This window comes from Lipophrys pholis (genome assembly GCF_963383615.2).
Source record: "Lipophrys pholis genome assembly, chromosome: 8".
Taxonomy (NCBI): Eukaryota; Metazoa; Chordata; class Actinopteri; order Blenniiformes; family Blenniidae; genus Lipophrys; species Lipophrys pholis.
The window spans coordinates 14,093,512-14,120,652 of record NC_137630.1 but is presented as its reverse complement, the minus strand read 5'-3'; the positions used below and the strand labels follow the sequence as shown (position 1 = coordinate 14,120,652).

The following is a 27,141-nucleotide window of genomic DNA, read 5'->3' as shown; positions in this document are numbered from 1 at the left end:
TGCTTGTTTTGCTAAAGCTAGCTCCGCCCGCATCAGCTAGCTAACGTTCTCCTGCGGCTCAGTGTTCAGAGAAATAAAGAGCGGAGCGCAAAACTAACGATTCTGCGGTACTCACTGTTAACAGGGCAGCGCTGCTATTTCTCTTGAAGAGCCGTCATGGTTCAAGCCGAGCTCGACACTTCAGCTTCCGTCCCCCCCGGTTAGCAAAGGAGCGCGTTAGCCACTTGACTTTTTAACGCTAATGAGAGCGCACAAGTTTTACACTTCGACTTAAATGACTCACCAGATGTGTCATGTGTGACACTTCCCCTTTCTGTACTCTGCTTGTTGATAAAACACTTTTATTTACCGTTTGGGGTAACAGCCTAATTGAGGATGAATGTAACGGTTGGTCAGGTTTACTGTTTTGGGGGCCGAACCCCGTTGGTCAGTGCGTGACGTCATCGACTGGCTCCGGAGGAAGCTGGACGGAGCTTCGTTCAAAACTCACACGATTCTCGGTTTTCGTGCTCACTGCTGGACAAAAACGCAACACATCGAGATCATTTGACTGGATTTGATCTGCCATAATTAACCCTCGAGTTCGGCGTGTGTGCAAGACTGAGTTTCTCATTACGCTTAAATAAATCAGTTTTCTTTTTGTTCACCTTTACCCAATATTCAGATCAGACACTGAATGGAATACCAATAGAATAGAATAGTTTTATTGTCATTGTACTGGTACAACTAAATTAAAAGACAACTCTTGTGGTGCACAGTAAAACAAAAACAAAACAAAAAAAAATATATATATATATATATACAAAGTTAAAAACTATAATTATATATCAGTGAATAAAAACTGAAACACTGAGGATACACAAATAATAAACATATTCCCTTACACATGATTTAGAAAGTTGTTGAGTGCTCAGTACACCTATTGCACTCGGGTAAAAAATGTTTGTGAATCTGGTGGTACAGGCCTGGATGGACCTGTACCTCTTTCCAGAGGGCAACAGTGAGAATAAGTTGTGTCTCAGGTGTGAACTGTGAGAGGTGATGCTTCTGGCCCTGTGCAGACATCTGGTGTTGTAGGTGTCTGACAGAGAGGGCAACTATGCTCCCATGATGCTCTGAGTTGATTTCCTGACGCTTTCAAGAGCCTTATTGTCAGTCTATGAGCTGCTTCTGTACCACACCAGGATGTAGGTAAGGATGCTCTCTACAGAACATATGTAGAAGGACAGCAGCAGTTTTTGATATTATTCTAATCATGTGGAATCAATATTCTTTTTCCCAAAAGTTTTGGTGACTTTGGTTCAAAGCATATAACCTGAATTTGGCATTCTGTCATCAACATTGGATTGAAATCGAGTCCATGTCGGACTCATCGATGTAGAGTTTGCATGTTGTCCCTGTTTCTTCAGCTACTCCAGTTTCATCCTAGTGAATGTAATCTTTGTGTGATGATCGACTAGAAACCTGTCAATAATGTAGCCAGCCCCTATTTTATTTTATTATATTTATTTGTTTATTTTGGTGGCATTAGAAACATAATTCAGTTAAATGCTTAAATTGGTCATTTCCCCCAAATCATCATTGTCCACAATCATCCCCAGATAATGTACATTTATCTACCAAGTTCACAAATGGTCTCCAGACCTTCTAAAAATTGTCATTTCCCCTTCGAGTGTATATGTAATTCACTCCAGTAGTAAAGCCATCATCATTTGCTTCATCCAATGTCTAATACTCACTCTCTTGTCTGTTTCCATTTTAGTGCAATTTATCTCTTTGCTTGCAACAAAAGGGTATAATCCCAAAATGAGGAAACCAGTATCCAGTGCAACCTCTTTGGATATGATTTCTTTTATAGTTTTGTCAGACACACACACACACACACACACACACACACACACACACACACACACACACACACACACACACACACACACACACACACACACACACACACACACACACACACACACACACACACAGACAAGCACAGAAACACACGCCAACCTACATGGAGGCACACATAGAAACACACACTGTAACACACACTCCACATTTAGTCTCCGTTTCCACGTTTCCAAGTGAAAACATCAAGCTTTCACATGTTTAGTAAAACTTCTGTTGTGTTTTTTTTCCCCCCCAAAAAACTCTCATGTTGCCCTTCCAATATGGCCGACACGATTCTGTATCACTCCACCAAGCTCTCTGTGTCTGACAAAACATGTAAACTCAATAACATTAATTTGAGTCGGTTCTGTTTGCAGATTCTGGACTTTGCAGGTGTGAAGAGTCTTCTGTCCAACACCACGACTCTGAGAGAGATCCTGAAGGAGGCCATGTTTCTGCTGAAGATGTTCTGGAGAGCAGCTCTACCCAGCACTGATCCCTCTGTTCAAAACCTCAAGAAGGTTAGAACAGAGGTTCCCTAACTGTACTCCTTTGCAAACATGTGTTTTTGTGCTTGTGTGTGCAGGAGCAGTGCATGCAGGAGAAGATCTTGTCTCTGAAACTGTGGATTTCTGAGCAGCAGGAGGTCATCAAAGAGGTCATATAGAGACTGAGGAGAACCAACCGCAAAAAGAAGAGCACTGAGCACTTCATAAACTGGGGGATTTTATCATTTCTCAGAGTCATATAAAAGGTTCAAATATAGAAAGTGAAAAAAAAAAAAGTGTTTTAACTCAGGTGAGTTTCTGTGATACGAGGTGGACCTTTAAATTGGACAGACAATACTAAAAACAAATACTGCATGATAATAAAAATACTGCATCATTATTCTGTTTGTCTTCCAGTGTCCAGGACTCCTGATGTGCTGACACAAAGCCTGGACCAACTTGGAGGTAAGCGCAGCGTTTTTGGATAAATACATGCAGATGATGATTCGGCCATCCTGGTTTTCAAACTGCACGTGTCCAAGAAGCTTGTGTGACAGTTGTGACCTATATTTCTAAAAACTTGGTGAAACGGAACATCAGGACTCATTCACGTGTGTGTGTGTGTGTGTGTGTGTGTGTGTGTGTGTGTGTGTGTGTGTGTGTGTGTGTGTGTGTGTGTGTGTGTGTGTGTGTGTGTGTGTGTGTGTGTGTGTGTGTGTGTGTGTGTGCGCTATAGCCTCAGCCTGGTACCTTTTCATTGGTGTTTCCTCAGGGACAACCTTCAATAATGAAGTCAAGGGGTTAGAATCGATTATCTTGTTAAACACACTGTTTATCCTGAGATTTGCCAAAAGTTGGTGATCTAATCAAGAACAATTGGTTCAGTACAGGGGTCTGTAAACCTTCCCCTCTGGAGCCACATGCAGTTCTTGAGCTCCTCTGTAGCAGTTCCCTGAAGCTTTCAGCCAATGTATTGTGGATCAACATTTGTTTTTATTTGCATTCCACAATGATTTTCAAAAACGGTCTAATCTCCATGCTAAAAACAGCTAAAGAAGGGGAAAACGGCTGTCAGCCATATATTTTACGAAAAGTGAAAATTGAGAAAAAGAAAGGGAAAAAAGATAAAACAAAAAAAAGAAATGTTAAAAAAAAAAAGATTTTGAAAATTTCTAATACAGCTAAAACTGCTTTAACCATTAGGAAATATACAGCCGCCATAAAAGCTCATTAGCTAAAGTCAGTTCTGGCATGTTCTCGGTTTCTACGAGATAATGAACAATGAATCTGTGATTAATAACTCAGTTACATTTGTTCTAATTTACCCATTAGAACGGACAAGTTTGGCTGAAAGGCTGCAGGTTCAACTTTCTCCATTATAGTCATTTTTAAATGCACACAAACATGCACGTTTTCAAACTTTTGCAAACGTGTGCAGGGTTGTTTTTTTTAATAGTTGATAAATGTTTAGATATGCTCATTTATTAATGACTGAAAATACAAGAGCGTAAAAAAGCACACCGTTTATTTTGCAAGTCTGTTTTGAGGCACACATCTAAAAAGCTTTCAAAGATGGAATGATGTGTTGGTAAAAAAAAAAAAATCAACCTAAAGTTGGCTTTAGTTTTCACTAAACTCAGGCTAACTTTTCAGGTAAACCAGCCCAAAACACATCAGTTTTCTAGAAGGGACTAATGACCCATCTGCCCACTACAAGTGTGCTCATAAGTGTCATCTTAATAAGTGCTCTAATCACTAGCTGTTTAAAAGTACAATCATTTTCACCACTAGGGGGCGCACTCAATCTAAAAAAAGGCAAGATTGGCAACGCTTCTGGTGCTTGACTTGACCCATTTGAAAAAAATGTTTTCCACGTGAGAGTCATCAAGTAAACATAATAGTTTAGTTTTGAATTTTCACCCCAATAGAGCATTTTGTATTGTTTTGTGCCTCAATTTAAAAGAACCACTGATCTACTGAGCAGTCCTTGATATAATGTCGGATGTTTCCTTGGCAATGATAAACATGCTGGCTGCTTTAGAGGACACTTCCTGTTGAAACTATTCCAGTTGTTGTATAAAAGGTTAAATGAGCTTAAAATTTGATAATAACATGTTAATTATTACATATTTCTTATAAGCATTCTTAGTTTGTGGAGTTTTGTCAAGTCAAACAAGGATGCAAGCTTCTACTGAGTGGAATGTCAGTATTTTATTGTTAGAATGAATCCAACTTTTTGGAAACACAAAGATTTTTGTCATTAAAAAAAAAAAAAAAAGGAGCAGTTGGCATATTCAGTGCAAGTACTTACCACTAGAACCTTTTTCCTTGTCTGATTCTCAAGATTTGGGTCGTAATTTAACTGAAAATTTCATCCAGTGGGCAAGGCAAATAGTTTTCTTGAGGGAAAACTGTATCAAATGTAACGCGGCTTTATACAAATGCTGATGCAAGAACACGTTTGGGCCTTCGAGTGATTTCAATGTACAAAACAAAAACTGCATTGTTTTGCAGTCAGCAGACACTTTGACTCCCAGACCCTCCCCCAATTGATTTAACGCCCAAGTACGAGAACAGAAACGGTTCAAAGTCCCTGCGTGAAAACTCGGAGCATACAAAGACATTCAATTTCAACACAAGTTCAATTTCATGTAGTTTGTCCTTCGCTGGTGTTCCTAGTCGGACTTCTCCTTCTCTTTCATGTGCAGAAACACGACACTGAAGACAAAGAGGCCCCCCATCATGGAGAAGACACTTGCGTAGTACGGGAAGGCTGAAGGGATAAAGCGCTCGTACTGAGTGTGCTGCAGGGGGCGAACGGATACCTGTGATGGAGAGAGGGAGTTATAGTAAGTTCACCAGCCACACATCACACTCACATTATACAATAACGACACTGTTAAATGGCCCAGTAAATGAAATATTGAGCAGTAACTACACCAGGGTGTTTATTGCATGGGGTAAGCTTTCAACACTTGCCTGAGTTGAGGAGTAGAGATGAGTGTATCCCAGTCTATTGTAGTCCACCTTGAACTGGAAGACTCCGTAAACATCAGGAAGCTTGAACTGGACACTGTATTTACCTCCTAGAAGAAAGAGTTCTTCATTTAGACTGAAAACTATTTAAATACAAGTTACTTTTCTATATTCAGCTCCCAATATCACCACAAATATATAATCATCAAGATGGCCACGTACCATTTTTCTTGAGGTAAGTCCTGACGAAGGGATCAATCCTCACAAACTCCAGCTGAATGTCATCTCCATCGAAGGGGACCCAGCGACCTTCAGACAGCATCTCGATCACAACGCTGTACTCCTGCAAGGTGAAGATAAACCCCATCAGGTACACGTCGGCTTCCTGCTGAATGGAAAAAAAAACCTCGACAGCGAGATGAGGGTTCAACTCACCACAAGGTCGGTGATGGTATATGCTGCAGGGGGCGTGGACTCTCCCACGGGATGGTGGGTAACAGCTCCCACTCTGAGGACTCCAGCCTCTTTAAAAACCCAGCGAGACAGAGCCTCGGCCAGCTCCATGTTCCCCGTCTGCTCGTGCCTGAGAAGAACACGACGAGGAGAGAAAGACTTTAAGAGAAGAATCCATCCCTTTGGAAAAATGTGCTAAGTTATTGGAAATGTGTTTGAATGGAAGATCTTTCTCCATCAATAGAAGTATTTCTCAAACACACCACAGTGGAGGGTGAATACGACCAACAGTGAGAATTTACAGTAATCATCCACATTGAGAAAAATCGAGGTGTTTGGACTTTATTGTCATTTGGTGTTACTTTGAAACGTCAAAAAAAAAAAAAAAAGGACGACGTTGTTACATGTGCACCACCATCGCAGCTGAATATCAAACTTTTCAGGACACATGAAAGACTATTAGCTATCAAAACATAAGAGCAAAAGTTTTTGGTGCGTCATTTTTTAAATTTTTTTTTAGTTCTGCTTTGATTTTCTGCATTTTGACCTTGATTTTTTAAATTGTGGTTATTTCCTTCAAATGATTGTCTGTTTTATAATCTCATTTGTTTTATTCTACTTTTAAAATGTCCTCTGCTTGTACCATTGAACTTAAGTTACTAAATTTCAAAGTTATTTATCGCTTCTTTGAAACTGCACGAAAGGCACTATACAAGTTAGTATTTTTGATTCCCAACTATTTTGTCCTTCATAAAACCACCAAGTTTGGCCCCTAGAAAGGCTGCAAACGTCCTCCAGTCTTTGATTGACCTAAAACTATATGAAGTCTCCACTTGCATGAAAGTGTCTTTACATCCACCTTCCCTAACTTAGGTCAATGGAGACAAGTCACTAGGGGAAAAGGTGAAGGGACATCCTGACAGGTGGAAGAACACGTATGGGCCTTCGGGTCAGTCCATTACAGGGAAAACCCAGAAAAACCCATTAAGACCTACAGGCAATTTAGAGTCACCAATTAACACAAAATGCATGTTTTTGGACAGTGGGAGGAGACAATGCTGCCAAACCTGGACTCCCACTGTGGATAACCTCACTCAGAGTTGAGCAAGCAAACCATTTCACTACTGTAAAATGTACACCAAGCATTAAAATGTGTCTCTGGATGAGCTGACTGGTTAGGTTTACCTCTGTGAGCCCGGAGTGGCCTTCTGCACGGCAGAGTTGAAGAAGGCATCGCTGAAGAAGTCAAGAGAGCCGCTGAAAACCACTCTGGCGTTGTTTCTGGCCTGCAGGCCAGCAATCAGCAGGGTGTTCTTGCCCACAGCATGCGGGTACTGGAAAAATACAAATGTACAGATAGTGCATCACCGTGAATATCTAATATAGAAATGTACTGGAAAAGTGAACCAGAAAATCCATTGAGGTCTGCAGTTGGCAATTAGTTCTACCATCATCTTTTTGTTAAAATACGGAAATACAAGTATCAAGTACTTTCAAGCACAATTTACGGATTTGATGTCAGTGATGTTACCTGAGAAATAGGTCGGTCAGGAAAGAAGGAGTAGGAAGTCGAGGAGCCGGTTAGGATGTCAAGTACAAGTGGGTTGTCTGGGTCTGCAACCATCCTAGAAGAGAAGAGGAAGGCAATTTAGATTTACTTGGATGAGTAACGCATCAATTCTCGAACATGACTGAAGACCTCACACATCGCTCAACAAATCTTCTACCACAGATGCATAGTGGAGCTGAACACTAAAAAAAACTATGTGAACCCTGTCAACCAGTAACTGAATGTAAGAATTCATAGTTTTTCCACAAGCAGTGCACTTGTTTTGATGGATATGTTCAATATTTGCATTAAAAATCATATTTTTTCATCTAGTATGAGGTTGAACTGTGTGCGTTTATGGCCAATTAAAGCAGAAAACAAGAGAATTCCAAGGTTTTGATGCACTCATATACTCTACATCCTATTTATCACAAACAAACAGTCTCTTTGCTCTCTGCATTTATACCAGCATCATCTCATCACAAGTCATTTAGTGATATATAAAGGTTAGCAGAATGTGGCTTACCCAACACCCTTAAATAAAACAGGTTTATTCGTGGGTTTGCCGACAATAGTTGGAGCTTTCAGCAGGTTCTCTGGATCAGCGACAATCATGGTGTGCTACAGACAAAAAGAGATCAGTAGTAAGTGACAGCATGGGATGGCATTTTGTAAGACTGAATAAAACAAGTATGCCTTTTAGCTGAGTACCACTGTTTACCTCTCCGGGATCGGACACATCATAGTTGTGATGGTCGATGACGGCAGTCTTCTCCTCATCAAACTCAATGCCACACTCACTGCCCAGCTCCCTCAGTGGGTCACCTGTGTGTCAAGATGAGAAAATAAATGAAGTTACGGGAAAACGAGAATACATTAACCATACAAAACGCTGTAAGAAATCAACTGACCAATGTCTGAGCTGGCGGCAACCAGGACGTTGCCTCCACCATCAATGAAGGACGTAATGGTCTCCACATTTATGTTTCCTCCAAAGTCTGCAGATGATGGGAAAAAATACAAATGTTGAAACTGGTGTCTCTCTCAACACGCACACTCACAAACACACACTATACAATTAGAACAAAGAGTGTCTTGTTTACCTTCAACTGATGGCGAAAAGAGGATCAAATGGTCATACAGGAACTGCCCATATTTGATAAGTGAAAGAGAGGAATCATCAGCAGTCTTGAATGCGAGGTCGAAGCCACGATCTGTTAATGGAATAAGAGTAGTCATCATCACACAAGGACTTATACTCTATATAAGCATGTTTACAATGCATCTATAAAGGGCTGGACTATCTCTACGATCGAGCTGTGCTGAATGTTTATAAGCATTGATGTCTTAATCTAAAATGCATCACCTCTGATTTGACATTAAGTCAAGAGACTTGACTAAAAATGCCTGTTTAAGAATGATGTATTTGTATTGCATTTTGTTAAAAGATATAATCATTATACAATTAAAATTGATTTCTAATTTTTCACAAACATCATCATGCAAACATTTAATGTGCGACAGATTTAGATTAGTGCAGCATTGTGGTGTTTGGCCATAAATATCTTGGGGGGGTTCTGAATTGAACACATATACAGCCCTTATAGGGTTCAACAAAGTCCTAAATGGTGTGACCATACTCAAAGTTGAAGTCAGTAATTAATGCTAAAACTCCAAACACATATATACTGTCATGACAGAGAGAACGCTATAGCTAAGCTAATGCTACCTGCTAAGCTTGAACACTCCATCTAAAGGCCTCTAAGTCCATCAGTAGACTATTTTAACTACTGATAGTGGTTGCAAATGGCTTTTGAAAAGACATTTAGTGCGTAAAAAGTATAAAAAGCCTGATATTTGCACCAACCTGCCAGACTGCGGAAGAAGATTGAATGGGTGTCTCTGATGTTCAGGTTGTCCAGCAGCACGAGCGTCTTCCCGTCGGCCACAGCGCAATGCAGCAGAGAGGATAATGTGAGCAGCGCCAGGACACTGCTGTCCAAAAGCCCCAACTTTCCCGGAGACATCTTCCCGGTCCGTTTCTTGGACGGTGATACAGAACCGGACCGGTTTGTCTGTACGTCTACTGTCAGCGCCGCCATTATCCTGCAGAAGAGCGACGTCAGCGTTAGCAGCAGCAGTCTGAACTTTGACCCCGGAAAGAAGCCAATCAGAGAGAGGAACGCGTCACCCTCAGCTGCCACTCCACCAATAGGATGAGAGCTTTATTATAAGACCGGAAAAAGTAAGATAGTTTGTGCAGATTGGAAAGAAAATAGGTATGTTCAGAGATATATATAGCATTTAATTCAAACTGTTTTTTCTCCCTCCCGTGTCTATACATACATCTCAAACATAATTTGTCAATCAAGTGCTGGTTCCATAGTTATGAGAAGTAGAGTTTTAATAAAAACCACCTAACCCGTGACATGGCCAAGACCAAGACTTTGAAAATCTGGTCTCGAGACAGACCACTCTCAAGTACTACAACACGACCGAGAAGTATCCACTGTAAATCGTCTCTATTCAACAAATGCAACATCAACAAATTGGTGAATTCCAAGGTGCTTCAATTCAAATAATACAGAACAAAGGATGTCAGATTGTGATGACTCTTTATTCAGTGGACACCCAGTTAATCTAAGGTTGCAGATATGTAATAAAGCATCTGTAGAAGTTAATAAAAATGGGCATAAAACAACTGACGGCAGAAAACTGTCACACCAGAAAAGAAAAATATACCAGCTTTAGTATTAATGGAAACCAGCTTATCGTCACTACATCATCTGTTGGTCTTATTCTTTTATCTGAGGTATTAAGACTTGTTTAGAAGACACACACAAATATTGTACAGGGAGAAAATGTACAGTGTTTTACCTAAATCTTGAGTACCTCTATGACGCCACGTAAATAATTTCTGTATGTGCTTTGCATTAAAATATTTCAACCAAGTACAATAAAATATTGTTAATATTTTGACTAAGCAAAATGTACATATTTCATCAGAGCAATTGAAAAATAACAGAGGGCTTTCTTTAGTTACATTAGATAAGACAGAACTGTGAGTGAAATGTTTTATATACAACAGATAAGGTGCAATCCTACCTTGCAGTCTAAAAATAAACACAATCTATACAAAGTTGTAAAATACTTTTTTTTGTGAAAGAACGCTCAGCGATTTACTGAAAATAACTGGACATTTTTGCTGGAATTCTGCGCAAATCCATATTTATAAACAGAGACAAAATCACACATGAAATATTATGTACACTTCCAGTGAAAAGTCAGGACACGCCTTCTCAATCAATGTTTCCTCTTTATTTTCTTGACTAATTAGAGTAGATTCTCACTGAAGGCATCAAAAATGCCAAGAGCGTGCAAAGCAGGAATCAAAGCAAAGGGTGGCTATTTAGAAGAATCTAAAACATGTTATTTAAAGCTTTGTTTACTACATAATTCAATACGTGTCCATACATAGTTTTGATGCCCTTAGTGAGAATCTACAATGTTAACAGTCAAGAAAATAAAGAAAAAACATTGCTGAGACGTTGTGTCCAAACCTTTCACTGGTAGTGTGTTAATTTCAAGCAATCTTTCATTCATTCCTCGCAGATTTGCCCGACTATGCCTCACACTCCATCTCCACTTCTTTTTTCTTCTCCAGAACTTTTTCTGTCTGGAGCTCTTGCTCCACCTGTCCATTCTCCACTGTCGCCTCCTCCTTTTCAATGACTCCTGATTCCTCTTGTACTTGGCTCTCTTCCATGATCCCTCCGCCTGTTTCCTCCGCTCCCTCCTGGGTGCGGAAGATTAGCTCTCCTTCCTGGATGACCTGCTCCGGTGTCGGCTGCCACGTTGTGGTAGTATCTCCTTCTGCCGCAGTGGTTGCGGTGTACTGGTAGAAGTCGGAGTCTGCCTGAAACATGACCAGGGCCTGAGCCGTGTGAATGCGCACGTGCTGGGCCAGGGAGCTGGCGTCTAAAAATTTGTCTCCACACGAGTCACAAGCGTACAAGATCTGGGTGTTGGGGTCTAGGAAAAAACGAAAAAAATAAAAAAACAGAATAAGTCTTTCAAACTTAAATATTTCCCTTTTTATTTTACCAAAGGGTTTAAAAATTTGCTCGGCCCGGTCAATCAACATTTAAAGCAGGTGTTAAAGCTGGATGGGTGGACATTGCTCTGTTGTGATATAAAGAAGGTGTAATTCTATGTATGTTTTCAAGAAGACTTTAAAGTCTAAAATTATCAAAGGTTACAATGAAATTTGATTTTTCAGTAGTAATGGAGTATTAGTGATGTTTTATTGTGAATTATTCAGTTAATCCTATGATGGTACAGGATAGGCACAAATAAGCCTTGAGGCTTCAGCCTATTCCTTTTTCGTTTGTTGTCTGTTTATTTTGTAAAAACATGATTTTGTTTTTATTTTTAACCGAAATAAAGCATTCATTCATTCATTCATATTAAAAACTGAAAAAAACAGACACAGAAACCCACTGACATCATCTGACAATCATCAGTTCTGTGAAGATTCAGTTCAAATATTTGGAGTAGTTCTGTTTACAACATTAAGCTGCTGACTGAGTGTATACTGTGTGTGAAATACATTAAATTAGCAAACTAATGTCAGAAGCAAAATGACAGGACTTTTAAACACGTTTGTCCATTAGTAGTTTTAGTATACACAAGTGTGAGTTTCCATCCATTTTACTTCTTTTCAACAGTGGAGAATAACATCCATCTTCCTCACAGTGATTAAAGTTACTGTAGCAGCAGACCAGACAAAGGACTCTCACTTTGAAAGTCTGGCAAGTCGGTCCTAGCCATTACATCACATCCAGTTCTGAAAAATGTTTCCTATAAAAAAATGTTTTAAAAGCTGACTGTCTGTGTGAGTCTGTATTAAATACGAAGCCGCGTTTTCACCTGCTTCTTGCACTTTCTCGACCGCCTTGGTGATTTCAGCTTTCAAAGCCTCGGTATCATCTGCAGACACTGCAGTCGTCACTGGAACCACTGACAACAGACATTAGAAAGCAATTATACCACCATCCTCTTCATATTTATTAGTTTCTTAGTCTTCAAAGTATGCAGAAGTATTGTCGGTGCTCTTATCCCCAGATGTTGACTGTTCCCTGCCGGAAAAAGACGGAAATTGGTACGGAAGGCTGTCTGACCTGTCAGCTGAGCTACAGCAGTGGCTGCCAGAGCCTCCGTTGCCAAAGTGACGATGTCCTCTGTGGTGACGGTGACGATGTTGATCTCACTCTCAGAAGTACACGGCACTGCGCATGGGTCAGCCCCCTCGTCCGAGTTCCCCTCGGCTACAACAAGCCGCTTCATACCCGCCTTGCCATGGTGGACGGTCTTGACGTGAGAGCGCAGGTTGTCCACACGGTTGAAACCTCGGCCACATTTGTCACAGAGGAAAGGTTTTTCTCCTGAGAGGAAAAGACACAGGCAAGTAGCAGAACACCTGAAAATGGAGTTCAGCTGGATTTAAATGTCCCGATAACAGAGACTTTACTGCTCCAGATTTCTTCTTTGAGGCAATTTCTGTCTTCACCTGTGTGAATGATGATGTGCTTCGACAAGTCTCCTACGTTGACAAATGCTTTGTTGCACATCTGACATTTGTGTGGGCGGACATTGTCGTGATGGCGAATGTGATTGGCCAACTGGCTGGACTGCACAAACCTGGAAAAAGGAAAATATGAGACAGCAAGTTCAAGAAAGATGTGAGAAAAGAATTTTCATTGTTAAACCAATTAAACCTGAACACTGAATCTCATAAGAAAAAAAAAATCTATAATTTTTGTATTTTGTGTAACATTTTTTATCAAACTTCCACATGCTGGCAGTTGTAGGTGGTGATCCTGAGGATCTGAATGCTTAAAGTTAGCCATCGGCGAGCTTCAGGCTGATTTCAGATTTTGTCACTGAACTTGATGTGAGGACAGACTGACCTTTTGCCACAGCGGTCGCAGACGTAGGGCTTCTCTCCTGTGTGCTGACGGACATGAGCAATGAGGGAGCTCGCCTGGGTGAAAGCCTTGCCGCATATAAGACAAACGCAGGGCTTCTCTCCTGTAACATATGTATTAACAGCCTCACTGAGGTGGGAGGTGGACAACATTCGTGTGAAGGTTCACATTAACATCCTTTTATCAAGTCCCAGAATATGATGATAGTACCTGTGTGGATGCGTTCATGCCGCTGCAGAGCTCCAGGGTCACTGAACGCTCTCTGGCAGTGTACGCAGACGTACGGTTTCTCCCCGCTGTGTACCCGCAGGTGTCTCTTTAGATTTCCTGAAGTGAAGGCAACAATACACAAAGATGAGATTAAAAGCCAACAAAGTAACCATGTCGACTTCCATTGGGAAACTAAAACAGTCTGACATGAAGTCAGATTGTACTTTTATCTTATCTGCTTTTGGGGTATTTCAAGGTGTGACCTGGGTTTTGACCCAAACCCATGGCTGTTCATTCCATTGGCAGATATCCAGATTTGACTTAAACTGCACATTTACAATGTTGTATCTCATTTCTTGTGTTATTCAATTCTTTCCATAATTTTTTACTATTGCACTCCTAATAATCTGTTAATGTTATGGTTTATATTTTTTTAACCTCCAAACCACTTTGTGTGTTTTTAAGGGTGCAAATAAGAATTCCTTAATTTTACTTCTATAACAATTTTGGTTGTTACTGAATTGACCTTTCCTCCAAATGAACCCGTTCTATTTATTTATTAAAGTTGAACTGAATTCACTGACTGAGAATGTGTCTCTTTATAAAGGAATACCATAAAAACACGCACATGTCCTCCAGAAAACCGATGAATGTAAGAGAGAAGAAGAGTTTTCTTTTTACCTGAAGTGGTAAACTGTTTGCCACACTCTTTGCACTTAAGGGGCCCGTCAGTAATATGGATTTTTAAGTGAGCCTTTAGATTCCCAATCTTGTGAGGAAAAACACAACACAGTTCTCCAGTTCAATATTTTTCTTCGATTTGAGCCTACACAGGTGAAATTCCTCCGCATGTGTGGTTACCTGGTTGAAGCGCTTATCGCAGTGCGGACACTTGTTGCCCTTCTCCGTGTCGTGTGTCTCCAGGTGTCGCATCTTGGCGGTGGGGTCGGAGAAGGCCTTCTCGCAGAAGTCGCAGTGGTACGGCTTCTCCCCGCTGTGCACCAGCTGGTGGCGCTTCAGGTTGCCTGAGGTGGTGAACAGCTTGCCGCACGCTTCGCAGCTGTAGCGCGCCTCGCCCGTGTGGCGCTTCCGGTGCAGGTTGAGCAGGCTGATCTGCCGGTAGCTCTTCCCACACGTGGAGCAGCAGTACGGCTTCAGAGGACTGGGAAACAACGAGAGCTCGGCTGTTGGTTGGGGTGGGCTTAATCTCAAAGTCGGAATAAAACCGAGCTACTTACCTGTGTGTTTTCTCGTGTGCTTTACAAGCCGCGGGGTCAGAGAAAGCCTTGTTGCAGTCGCGGCAACAGAATGGTTTCTCTCCTGTGTGAATGCGCATGTGCCTCTTGAAGTTACCCGTGTGAGTGAATTTCTTCCCACAATCCTAGAAGGTAAAAAAAGTCACCATGTGACCAGACGAAATATGTAATGCAAAGATTCATATGTAAATGTAAAGAAAAAGTGCATTGAACTTTGTATCTTACAAATATTCATGAAAGAGTCAAGCTTTTCAGAAGCAGTGAGACTGTTGAACTCTGGTGGTGCCCTGTCGCTCTGCAGCCCTCCCTAACCTGTCCCACGACTATTTAGTTATTTGCCATCTGTTTACTATGTTAACAATGTAAATATTGTTTTTATTGAGTCCATTTCATATTACTTTTCTATTCTATTTCATTCTTTACCATGTTTGTTTTCGGCATAGACCGGGCCCCAGGAATAGAATTATGTGCCAGGACATGTAAAAAACGTAGCGGTATAACAATAAAAATCCTTAAATGTGGTTTATCTTTTCCACCCTGACAGTTCTCACCTCACATTTGTGCGTCACGGAGCTGTACGGTTTTGATTCAGACCGGCTGCTCATGGACGCTGATTGAGATTGTCCCTCGTCTCTCTCGCTGCTGGAATCGGCTCCTTCCTCCTGTTGGCTGAAATAGTCATTGTCCACTCCAACGTCTTCTTCGTCGTCATCTACTTCTCCATCGCCCGTCTCCACAGAGTCATCCTCGTGCTCTTCAGTCACCTCTGTCGGCTCCGACAACATCTTCTCAGCATCCTTCTTTGATGGGCCTTCTTCCTCCGAGTCAATGTCTGCGAGAGGAGAAAGTTGTTGAAATTGATAACCACCTCAGACTGAAATCATGAACAAATACAAGGATACCACAGGATTCAAAAAGAGGTTAATGGAACGGTTACTACTTTAGTGATATTTAACATGGATAAAAAAAAAAACTAAAAAAAAAACTCAAATCAGGCTCAGTTTATTTTTGAGTCTGAATACATTTAAAACATGTTTAACTTAAGAAAAGCTTCAACTGGAATAAATAGAATCCTATTGTTTAGGTACTTATTAAGAATACTATCAGTGTTTGATGTACATATCAGGCAAAAGGAAATGATCATGTGATGATCATGTGATTAGATGATTCCTATGAGGAAAAAAGCTCAACTTTCTGTTTCCACAAGTCAGCAACTTGCAAGCAAAGAGGCAACAAGCACAAGAGAATAGTTGCTACTCTGTTAATATAGAGTATTAGAGGAACCTGCTCACCAGGAGGGAAGTTTCGTCGAGGACGTTTTCTGATTCTTCTCCCCCGAGAGCTCATGTAGGAGGAGCCGTCAGCAGATTTCCGCTGTGACTCTGTAGATATAGTGAAATAATCTATAAATCCAATCATTCAGTAAACGTGTCTTTCATTCAGTGTGGCAGCACGTTGCCTTTCAAAGGTTCACACACACAAGATAAACAAATAACAAGTTAGAAATATGTAGTTACTTGGTGTGTAGTCAGCGTCCGAGGGGTCGTCCTGAAAACCCGGCGTCTGCTCTTCCTTCTTAACATGGATCTTCTTTTGAGCAGAAACAGAGAGGGTTTTTGGGGGTCGTTTGCGGGCTGGGGGAAGGCTGGTGGGGGCAGGCTGGGAAACGGTCTCTTGCGGTTCAGCAGGAACCTCCTCATTTAATTCATCTTGACTTTCTGGGGCGTCTCCATCCTTCTCTACATGCGACGCCACTTCAGAAAGCTGACTCTCAAGATCCTCTTTGAGTTCACCATCACCTGTTTTTTCCTCTGTGTGGTTTGGTAAAGAGAAAAGTTATTAGGAGGCTGCAAATATTTACAGACTGTTTAAAGAAATCAGTCTGAACTGAGGTTTAACATTGAAAACACCGTTGTCGACAAAAAATGACTGTTTATAATTGTGTTGTGAATGACTTGATATATAAGCAGACTTTAACCTGGGGACAATACCTAACAACTTTAAAGAGCTATCCAAAAATATGAAGCAAATTGATGCATAATTTCAACAACTAATTCATTTCATTTCATTTCATTTCCAAATTTATTTAGAGCTACACAACACAGGCATAAAAGCCAGAAAGAAATACAATAAAAGAAAAAATAATATCAACACTCTAGCTCGAAAAGGAGTGGGAAGAAGACAAGCTTATTAACTCCCACCCCTGTTCATAAACTTAAATAATAATGATAATGTGGCTGCTACAATAACACTGTTAAAATAAAACAGAAAACAAAACAACAACAAAAACAGCCAAGACATATAGTCTATTAGATAATGTAAGATATTAGTAATACAATATAATCACTTAGTTATTTCTTGTTACTGAATTACATGTTATATCCTCTTACAATAATAACAACCATAATGATAAAAAATAATGATACCAATAACAATAATAACAATAATAACAACTGCAATAGTATAATAGTAATAACAACAATAGACTTCATCATTAGCTAGATCTGACCATTAAAGTATTAAAGTATACATCACTTTGTAACATCCATCCTAATCAATCTGTGTGTTCAATCACAGCTCTGAAATAGCCCCCAAAGCTGAGAGGAATCAAACTTACCGGTAGAAAAATCCAATGTTATGAGGGAAGGAGCTGTATTTGACATGGACTGGTATGCAGAACATGCATTTACAATTTCTTGCATCTGTAGAAAGTGAGCAACAGACAGCACGTCCTCGACATTCTGCGGGCCTAAGGTCAGCTTGGCGGTGTACATAAACTCCAGGACTTGACCCAAACCTGTGTGAAAGTGGGAGCAGGTAAGATTAACATCATGCAAACATGCACCTGTGTTTAGAACCCACAGTCTGGCTGTGGCTCACCTGCAGCATTGCTGATGTCGAGGTGCACCACATCCTTCTGATCTAAAAAGAGGGTGCGGAAGTAAACACTGCAGGCTGCCAGCACAGCTTTATGAGCCTTGAAGTCCACCCCATCTACGACAAAGGTGCAGTCACACAGCAGGCCCTGCTTGCGCTGCTTGTCAAGCTGCTCCAGAACTTTCCCGCTGTGCCACGGGAACTCCATAGTCCTGATGGTGCAAGAAGGTCGGTTGGCTCACGCTCTGTGGACAAAATATCAGATACATGTAGGAATCCAACAATTTCACTTTCAGCTAATACTACAGAACAGGTGGGACTGTTCAACATCCAGGCACTGCAGTTAACAAATTCACTATGAATAAATACTTTATAGAAAACAAATCAAATGGCCTTAACCATCCATCCAACTTATAAAGCCCTTAATCCAGCTCAGGGTCCCGGGGTGGTGGTGGGTGATCCCAGCTGACTATGGGCGAAGGTTGGATAAAACCTTGATAGAGGTTAGAGAATCCCTGCAGGTTTGATTCCAACAGCAGACTCTTCAGCAAGACCCTTGACCCCCCAATAGCTCCCGGAACGCCTTAATGTGGCTGCCCACATTTTAAATGCTGAAAAGGGATTTTGCCCAAGGGTATTAATAAAATATCTTTACTTTAACTAGTAAATACCTTTACTCTTCACAGGGCAAACAGAGCGGTAGACAGACCAACATATATTCACACCTATGGACAATTTCAGAGCCGTGTGCAAGTGTGTTGCAGAAAACAGCATGTGGACTTTACCCACCTAAAGCCCAACACTTTGAGGCAGCGCTCTGAATGGTCTTGGGCCTAAATACATCTCAGATTTACTTGTGGAATATGAAACCTCCAGACCCCTGAGGGCCACACAGTGGAGCAGTGGTTAGCGCTCTCGCCTCACTGTGAGAAGGTTCAGGTTTAAATACCGGCCGAGCCTTCCTATATGAATTTTGCATGTTCTCCCCATGTGTGTGTAGAATAGAGCTTCCTCTGGGTACTCCGGTTTCCTAACACAGTCCAAAAACATGCATTCAAAGTTAACTTGTGACTCTAATTGGTTGTCTGTCTCGCTGCATTTGTCCTGTGATGCACTGGCAACTTGTCCGGGGTGTATCCTGCCCTCAGCCATAGTAAACTGGGATTGGCTCCAGCAACCTGCACAGGATTAACCGGTATAGAAGATGGATGGGTAGATCCCCCGAGGTCCTCAGAAAGAGGTTCATTCAGCGTTCCCAGAGACAGAAGCAAACAAGGTGAAGCAGCTTTAAGTTCCTACGTTCCTCACCTGTGGAACAAACGTACTGAACATCAGAGGACTGCTGACACACTCACTTCTTTTAAGTCACACCATAAAACAGTATTATTTGCTGAGACTTTCCATTAAATGATAGATTTTGGTTTAACTACTTTTATAACATTTATCTTGATAAAGCTTTTAATGTAGAATGGCCTGTATTATCATGATGCAATGTCCAACAGAATTGGAGAACTGCTGGTATCACAGTGTAAATTAACAACATGTAACAAGCAAACATAGTGCAATATAATAAAAGATTGTACAAAACAAGAAAGAACAGTGCAATATAACAATAGGTACACAGTTGTTTCACTGTAGATGGCTTGCATTGTTTGTGATGTACGACTGGGTGATTCAATTCAAGGTGGTTATGGCTCTGGCAAATGAAACTGTTTCGGAGTCTGTTTTACTTTATTCTACCTTGTATGCCTTTCCATATCTCCTTGCTGCAATGTACATTCCTGTAAAGCATTGTGAATTGCCTTGTGTCTGAATATCAATACATTTGCCTTCCCCTAAATAGGTATGGTTGTGAGCAGACAATCTCAATTAAGATCTTAATACACCTCAATTATAAATAACTTAATAGTCATTACCATTAGACTGCAATGACAGCCAGCGTTTGAATAAATATGAAATCAAGTGTCCTTGAATTCTTCTACAATCATTGTTCATTGGATTCAACAGTGCTTTCACTGAGTTATATGTATTGAGGTTTGTCTCAACGTGTGTATTTGTGTATACAGAGGAAGTGAAGGTTTGTATTTCATGTGAATGGAGGAGTCCTCAGCAGGTCTATCTTTAGTTTGATTCCATGCTTGTTTCTTTAAATGTAGGCCAAAATACGCTACGAGCGTAGGAGTGGCTAACGGAACCAAAACATGCCCGAATAACGCCATTTCTAGTAAGAGCATTAGTAAATAAAGATTATCTTTAACTTTCGACAGCTCGGCTTGACCGTGCATCGATTACAATTCCTCCATCCTCGCAGCTTTGTTATCAGGGATTAATTTAGCGTGCCTACACGCAGCACTGTAGACACAAGATGGCGGCTCGTCTTCTTCTGCTGTTGTTTTCACCGTCAGCTCGTTGCTTCCACGCACCATGTGTGTACGAACTAATCCAAAGATTTACCTCCTGTTTGTCGCTCCTTCGCTCCGGTTTCAAGGCCCTGGACCGAGCGGCGTTGTTGAGTTAAGAAAAACAAACCCAATCGAGTGTTTCGGTGATCGATCATACCCCGCTAGCTCCATCCACCCGTCGCCATCTTCATCTCTCTGATCGATTGATAGGACCGTCCGAGCTGTTTTACTATGCGTATATTCTCACAAGTCCCGCCTCCGCCTGCCTCTTATTGGCTGGCAGACGATACTGCTCACTGACTGGACGATACATCGCTCCCCTTTAAAATAGTTTAACAGGAATGACAATTTTAATGGGTTCATTTCATTAAAATGACCAAAGTGTGTCACTTAACCCAGGCATAACATCTGAAAGTGATTAATCTATTTAAAACCAAACTTATTCTAGCAGCAGAGGAAACGTCACTCGTAATGATATAGACCAATTAATATTCGCTGGCTTGGCCTGGCTCAGCCTTCTTTAAAATTCAAAGTGGTGAGATGAAGAAATGGATTAATTCAGCCAAGCTCCAGTGACAATGGCTCAGGACACCCCAACACGCCTTCAGTTTTTAAGGAGTATTTTCACTGAACTTCTGCCGTATTTATCAGTAGCACAAACCCTCTGATTACTGTAAGCTGCTTTAATACACATGCCATTCATTCATGGTCACACAACATTTACAAGGAGCTGTATTTTTACCTCCACTTGCATGTGATTCTGATTTTGTGTTTTGCAAAACTGACAAGTTTCACAATGATTTAAATTTAGCTGAGTGGTGAATGACACATTTTCAGGGGTGTGACAAACTGAAAACCACATTTTGCATTGCACATAAATTTGACTGAAACAATTACTGCAGTAAGACAGCATGCTAATGGGATACAGAGTTTAATGACAGTACGTGAAACTTAGTAAATGGTACTCTTTCAAAAACAGTGACATGATCTCACAACACAATGTTTTTAAGCTAAGAGAGAACTCACAACTCTGAAGTTTGTAAAAATAATTTCAGACATTAAATATGTGCAAAAATAGCTCCATGGGAGGGCAGCGATGGGGTATTTCGCATTTGCGAGTCCGTCATGGTGAAAAACGTGACGCTGTGGTGCATGACAGTCACTTATGGTGCTACTGCTGGGACACACGTTCCTACTGACCAACTGCAGCAGAATGAGAAGCACTTTTCTCCACTCTGCCGATGTCCTCAGGATGGCTGCTCCCTCCTCGGACACTTCAGAGGTTGCACAATGAGAATGCTTTGGAATTCTTCGAGTTCTGCCTTTCTTTTAACAGCAGCGGCCGGTTGTAAGGAAATCATTTGTAAAGGCTGCAGATTTCTGGGGTTCTCCTGTGTCACCTTACCAAAGCAACGCAGAGCTGAGGCGAGCGAGCTGTCGGACAGTTTTTGGGAAGTTTCCAAAAAGGTGCAAATCGGTGCAGTGAATGTCTGTGGGTCACCTCTGAGTTTATCTGTGAGGCTTCGGCAGAACTGCTGGATCTTCTGCTCAAGGTGCTCTCCAGATGTCCCTTCATGGAAAAAACAACAAAAACACAAAACTGTATCAAACCTTGATGACACTGGCAATATTTAAAAAGCAATGTAACGCAGGCAAGCCCAAGTGTGTGTTGCCGTCTGAAAATCACTTGAACCCAACTTGTTTAGGTTATTTAGATTGTGTTTTAATGTTTATTTATTTTTTACAAATGAAGATTTCCTATGCAACCTAAGCAGGTGGTTGCATCAGGAAGGGCATCTGGGATCAAATCTCATGCTAAATCAAACATGTAGATCACAAGACTTCCAGAATCAAACAGTATTACAGTGATGCTGCTTTACTTCATTAATATTATTCTAATGAAATCCATTTTCTGCTGCGACTGCACTCACTGGTTGTAATGGACTTTGAGGCTGAATTACTCTTGTTTGTGTTCTCCTGAGAACTGTCCAAACCTAGTAGATACAAGAAAAAAAAAAGATGACTATTATCACATGGATCATTCAACTGAAACATTACAGAACCGCAGTTTATAAACTTTATGATTCATTTCTCAGTGGAGTAAACATTTTCTTCCTTTCTCAGTTCTCATACAGCATCTTTAACAGAAAAAATGTGGTACCTAGAAATGGTTTTAGCCCTTTATGGGGCAGCCGACAAGCTACTTACACTCTATAATAATAAACTTAGTCACAGATGAAACGACTAAATAGCTGTAATTAACACAGAGGTATGTGTTGCACATGTAGGATTACTGAAAATTGTAAACTTTTGATAAGGAAACCATGAAAACTGTCGTGATTTGGAAAAATGTTTCTTCCTTTAAATCAAGTAACACAATTGATGGTTTAAATTGAAAATGCTAAAACACATACTCATGTATTTGGCAATAAACAGAAAGAAAACTGACAATGTCCACTTTCAACCAGACAGCTAAGCCATCTAGTCGGTCATCTTTAACATAAATCATATTGTTGGACAGCATTACTCAAAAATGTTCAACGTTTGTGAAAAATTTGTTATTTTAGATCTTCAATTATCCTAAAACAACCTCCCAGGAAAGACATTTTAAATTTCCAAGTATTTCAGTGAGTTTCTAATAAAGGGTTGAATTTAGCCTGACAGCTTTGGTGCCCACGCTGGTAAAAGTATAATGAACTTCTAACTATACATCTTATAGGATGGGATTTATTATTAATTGATTACAAAAAAATACTGACATTCAGTAGCAACAAAGAGAATGAATTACAGAGGCTAAACAACTCACCAGTTGCAATCTCATAGTAGAGCTTTCTCATCTGAGGTGTGATGATGTTGGGGGCGATCTCAGGATGACCAAACTTATTCAAAACTGCGCTCTGATGTTTGCAAAGTGCACCGGCGACTCCAACTGCACACGTGCAGCAACCGACCGTCACGTTGACGTCGAACTCGGATGTCGTGCTTCTAACCACATAGTGGTTCTGGTCCACCTGTTAAAAAACATGCAGGTACATTTAATTCGGAAATGAAAATATTACAATGTACATCTTAAAAAAAAAAAAAAGAAAGAAAGGAAGAAAGTGCTCCATACCTGTTCAATCTTTTCACAGTCCACATTATTCCCATGAAGGCAAAGCTTTGACCTGAATAGCTGAGCTGTTCCACCGACTGCTACGTCAGTGAGACGGTCAACATAGGAAGCCTCCATTCTGGTGGTAACAAAATCCACCAACTGAGTGGCATTGTATGTCCTCAACCGGTACAGAAGCAGTTCTTTAGCCAATCTAACAGCACTTTCAACAAAATGATTGAGATCATATCCACTTGCTGGAAGATCACTGGGAAGACAAATGGCCCATTCTCCATGTCTCCCATATGCCTGTAGTCAGACAACAGAAGGTTAAACACATGTGGACATGGTAACAACAGCAGATATGTGATTATCATATTTTACACTGATCTGAGAGGATCAGGCTGAAAACACACCTTGGAGAGGTGATTGAGGAATCTGGGATACTTGACAGCAAGAGGATCAGCAAGACACTCGTTGAACTGCGGCATCAGTGACGACATCGAGGTGACATAGATGAGACTCTTAAATGAATCCAGGAGATGTCCCCGATCTTCCTTAGCCACACCGTTATGGGAGCTCCACAGCCACCTCCACATGCCCTGCAGTTGGTGAACCATCGACAGGAGCAGCTTGGCGCCGGGGAAAACTGCCTGGAGCGACTGCCGCAGGACTCTGCAGTCATCTGTCACCACCACCTGTGGCTGCCCTCGTCCACAGAAGCTGTTGCTCGGAAGCAGGGTGAGCAGGAGCCGAAGGCCAAACGTTACGGCCGACTGGGTCTTTGAAGTCGTGATAAACACCCCGAGGGGCAGCGGTCCAGCAGGAGAGTAGGTGAGAAGGAGAAACATGCACTGGTTCTGGCGCTCGCTGCTACCAAATGAGCCCACAAAGATCAATTCCCCACTCTCTTTCAGCTTTGTGTGAACCCTTCTCATGAAAGGAGTACATATGGCAATGGCCACATGTCCGTCTTCAGTCTTTTCCATTTTTGCACTGGTGTCGCCTTGTAGCACGTTGTGTTGGTTCAACCTATCCCTGAGATCCACCAGCATCTCTTCTCCTGGCGGTGGGCGGTAAGGTCTTTGAAAAAGCTTCTGGTAAAGCCTGAGGAAATTAAACACAGCATCTTTAGTCAATAGTCAAAATTCAGATTTTATTTTTTTGCAAGATTGTAATCTAACCTGTAACAAAACTGGATGTCAGGACAAACAGAGCGGTCTGCAGCAGCGTAGACGTAATTTTCCCCTTCCTGCTCCTGTAGATCAAACTTGATCATATGCAGCGCAGTGGAGGGGGAATGACCACTCTCAAAAAGCATCTTCAGTTTGGCAACGGTTTCACTCGAGACGTCCCGGTAGCGCGCAGCTTCATCCCGTGACAGCCAGTGGTTATGCTCATGTCTTAGGTTAATGTTCAGTAAGTAACCATCCTTTATATGAGGATCCTTTGACCTAAAACAAACATTGCAGTAATTCACAACAGATCACACATTAGGATTTAAAATGTTCCATCAGTCAAAGGTGACAGGTTTTAGGAATAACTGCACTGGTAATCTGGTGGGGCGAGACAATTAAAAAAAAAAGAAAAAGCAGCAGGTGCTGGACAGAACACCAAGAGGATGTCAAGAATGTGAGGAGAATGGGATAAAATACATTTTCAAACTTCTTCTCACTCCTTGATATGTATGCATCTATATTATGTTCTTCTTTGTCTTTAAGCTGCTCCCGTCACAGCAGATCATCTCAAGTCAATTAACGGTCCCCTCCCAACAGTAGTACTATTTACACAGGCACAGTGTCTGCTCAGCCCTAGAAGTGGCACTATTTTCTTTTGGCTCTATTTTCACACTGGATGCCCCTTCTGACACACCTCTCGTTAATTATCAGGCCTTACAACAGGCACCTGAAGTACACAAAAGTGTTCAACCAATGGCTGGCTTAAGTGTTCTGTATGTATTGAATCAAATGAATACGACTCACTTCATCAGAAACGGGGTAAATCTGGACCTTGTTAGTTTGATGACTGAGATTCCCCTAAACTGAGAACTGTTCAATAAATGTGTCACATCTTATGTACAAGTTCAGCATACTTAACTTTTCTTGACACTTTAAGTATACATATATATTTTGCATATGAGCAATAGTACGTAATATCATCCCATAATGAACCGTTAAAAGTAACAATTTCTAGTTTTTGTAGATGTCAGATATGTCAGATTTTCTTCTAGGTGTAGCGCTCCATTAACCTTCTGGCATCAATAAAGTTTAATTCCACAAAGTAGCAATTTACTCACCTTGATTTCCTCTCCTCACTTTCCATGTGCCTTTTCAGGACCAAGAACATGGTGGCGCCACACGAGGTGTTTTTGGTCTTTTTAGCAACAGTTTTGGGACACGTGTTGTGCTGGCATCTTAAGTCTACCTGATACACAGACACATTTGAATGAATTGTAATGACACAAGAACTGAAGTAGAGTAAGATACAAGAAATTACAATCAATGAGACTATTTTAGCACTTTTGCAATAACAAAGAAAAAGACAAACTACATTTAGTTAAAACCCATTTCTTTTTCAAATTTGTGTCAGGTCATCTATATTATATTTTGAACTAAGTAGTCTCTCAGAAATTCCTGCAAAGTCTATTGTCCAAAACAACTATAAATGAGGTTAGATTTGCTTTAATTTCAGAGAAGTATATTTTTTGAAGAGTGCTTTCTGCATTGTGAAACTAACCCTGTAGGAGTTGTATCGTCCAGTGTTTGGATATGTTCTCGACTTCCTCCATGTGACTCCTGAAGAGGTTTGGAAATCCTCCAGCCATTTACGAGCCTCTTCTTCTGAGGTGATTCTCAGCTTCATATGAGCCCTGAACTGAGTCTGAGCAGTCTCCTGATAGAGGCACACCAGATGAGCATATCCCTCAGGGAGGAGTTTCTGAAAGAAAGCAATACTTTAGAAATTGACATACTTAAAAGGATAATTTGGTGTAGATTGATTGACATGTGTTACTGTTCTTTTTCTTCCTTTGAGGATTTTTTTTTTAATGAATGAAAGCAACAGAATTCATCTGCTCATTGTTTACATTGGGGATAATTGGCATAAGAATTAGATAATTATTTCTGCTCACATGATTATCCCAAAGTGTTGCACAACAAGAAACATACATTCCCATTTTAGAAAGATCAGAGGTATTTTGTCTCTTTCTGCCATATGTTTGTTTCTCAGTGAGCAAACCCCTGCTTCAGCTTTTTCATCGGGAAATGTTTATAAACAGAATTGTTTATCAACCTCATGTACCTATGACATTTAATGAGGAAACCAGAAGCTGATCACAAACTTTTTAATAACATTTTAGCCCCAGTTAGCTAGCAGCCAGCTAGTAGCCAGTTAGCCATGCTTCAGAAATGAGTCTGATATACATTTATCCGTCAAACTGATTCATACACAGACCTCCAGAAGTGGGCATCCTTCTGTCGCGACACCTCGGTCTCCTTTTACCGACTTCAGGCAGTGCAAGCACGTCGTCATGTTTAGAAAAAGTATAAAATGGAAAAATACTTTAGCTTCATGTAAACACCTCAGGAGGAAGAGCAGGAAGGAGCAGGAACCAATCACAACAGTCCTGGGCGTTCTCATGCTGTACTCAACCAATGACAGGGCAGATAGACGCTGTGAGTGGAAACAAGCCACTCAGAGGGAGGGAGAGGCGGGACTTAACGACACGCTCCTCTGCTGTGGAGCCTCGAACAGCTGCTCCACCAGATGATAAACAGACGATGGCGCTGTAACTCTGTATTACCTGACGTTACTGAAATAACCACCTTGGTAAAATTAACATAATATATTACGTACATACATGTTGGTGAAACTTCACCACAAGCAATGCATTTCATGCGATTCATTTATCCTCCGATAACTTAGAGCACTGTAACGTGGTTATATTTGCATCTTAAGAATGTCCC

The 27,141-nt window shown here is 41.0% G+C and overlaps 3 protein-coding genes across 5 annotated transcripts; all 3 read right to left on the bottom strand.

Annotated features, from left to right (window-relative positions):
• Window positions 1-3,350: 3,350 nt before the first annotated feature.
• On the bottom strand, window positions 3,351-9,519 carry ddost (dolichyl-diphosphooligosaccharide--protein glycosyltransferase subunit (non-catalytic)). Its single transcript, XM_080469514.1, has 11 exons — window positions 9,221-9,519; window positions 8,457-8,567; window positions 8,265-8,351; window positions 8,075-8,178; window positions 7,880-7,974; window positions 7,336-7,429; window positions 6,990-7,138; window positions 5,787-5,934; window positions 5,574-5,694; window positions 5,355-5,461; window positions 3,351-5,200 (listed from the first exon to the last, which is right to left on the bottom strand). The coding sequence occupies exons 1-11, from the start codon at window positions 9,453-9,455 to the stop codon at window positions 5,051-5,053; spliced, it is 1,401 nt and encodes a 466-aa protein (XP_080325640.1). The 5' UTR covers window positions 9,456-9,519; the 3' UTR covers window positions 3,351-5,050.
• Window positions 9,520-9,646: 127 nt separating this feature from the next.
• Window positions 9,647-20,337, bottom strand: zbtb17 (zinc finger and BTB domain containing 17). 2 transcript variants are annotated; one of them, XM_080469539.1, is made up of 15 exons: window positions 20,138-20,337; window positions 17,687-17,928; window positions 17,424-17,603; window positions 16,324-16,617; window positions 16,099-16,188; window positions 15,358-15,638; window positions 14,789-14,931; window positions 14,412-14,712; window positions 14,232-14,319; window positions 13,551-13,667; window positions 13,323-13,443; window positions 12,923-13,053; window positions 12,534-12,797; window positions 12,283-12,372; window positions 9,647-11,385 (listed from the first exon to the last, which is right to left on the bottom strand). In XM_080469539.1, exons 2-15 carry the CDS (start codon window positions 17,889-17,891, stop codon window positions 10,976-10,978), a joined length of 2,715 nt encoding a protein of 904 aa, XP_080325665.1. In that variant the 5' UTR covers window positions 17,892-17,928; window positions 20,138-20,337; the 3' UTR covers window positions 9,647-10,975. The 2 variants fall into 2 exon arrangements, with proteins under 2 accessions (XP_080325665.1, XP_080325666.1); XM_080469540.1 differs by having other exon boundaries at window positions 20,243-20,299.
• Window positions 20,338-20,755: 418 nt separating this feature from the next.
• Window positions 20,756-26,818, bottom strand: LOC308113329 (uncharacterized protein). 2 transcript variants are annotated; one of them, XM_080469537.1, is made up of 9 exons: window positions 26,630-26,818; window positions 25,913-26,113; window positions 25,473-25,600; window positions 24,361-24,630; window positions 23,593-24,283; window positions 23,198-23,485; window positions 22,892-23,096; window positions 22,017-22,079; window positions 20,756-21,655 (listed from the first exon to the last, which is right to left on the bottom strand). In XM_080469537.1, exons 1-9 carry the CDS (start codon window positions 26,813-26,815, stop codon window positions 21,333-21,335), a joined length of 2,355 nt encoding a protein of 784 aa, XP_080325663.1. In that variant the 5' UTR covers window positions 26,816-26,818; the 3' UTR covers window positions 20,756-21,332. The 2 variants fall into 2 exon arrangements, with proteins under 2 accessions (XP_080325663.1, XP_080325664.1); XM_080469538.1 differs by lacking the exon at window positions 22,017-22,079 and having other exon boundaries at window positions 20,984-21,655.
• Window positions 26,819-27,141: the final 323 nt, after the last annotated feature.

Excerpts from the sequence above, each read along its gene's own strand:
- ddost (XM_080469514.1), bottom strand. The coding sequence starts at position 9,455 with ATGGCGGCGCTGACAGTAGACGTACAGACAAACCGGTCCGGTTCTGTA. Across the intron at positions 8,179-8,264 it reads TGCCGCCAGCTCAGACATTG|GTGACCCACTGAGGGAGCTG; the intron begins GTCAGTTGATTT and ends CTTGACACACAG. Across the intron at positions 5,201-5,354 it reads ATCTCTACTCCTCAACTCAG|GTATCCGTTCGCCCCCTGCA; the intron begins GCAAGTGTTGAA and ends TCTCCATCACAG.
- zbtb17 (XM_080469539.1), bottom strand. The coding sequence starts at position 17,891 with ATGGAGTTCCCGTGGCACAGCGGGAAAGTTCTGGAGCAGCTTGACAAG. Across the intron at positions 14,932-15,357 it reads CCGTGACGCACAAATGTGAG|GATTGTGGGAAGAAATTCAC; the intron begins GTGAGAACTGTC and ends TTTACCTTCTAG. Across the intron at positions 13,668-14,231 it reads CAAACAGTTTACCACTTCAG|GAAATCTAAAGAGACACCTG; the intron begins GTAAAAAGAAAA and ends CCTTCACTTCAG.
- LOC308113329 (XM_080469537.1), bottom strand. The coding sequence starts at position 26,815 with ATGAGAACGCCCAGGACTGTTGTGATTGGTTCCTGCTCCTTCCTGCTC. Across the intron at positions 24,284-24,360 it reads GACATCCAGTTTTGTTACAG|GCTTTACCAGAAGCTTTTTC; the intron begins GTTAGATTACAA and ends TAATTTCCTCAG. Across the intron at positions 22,080-22,891 it reads CTACTATGAGATTGCAACTG|GTTTGGACAGTTCTCAGGAG; the intron begins GTGAGTTGTTTA and ends TGTATCTACTAG.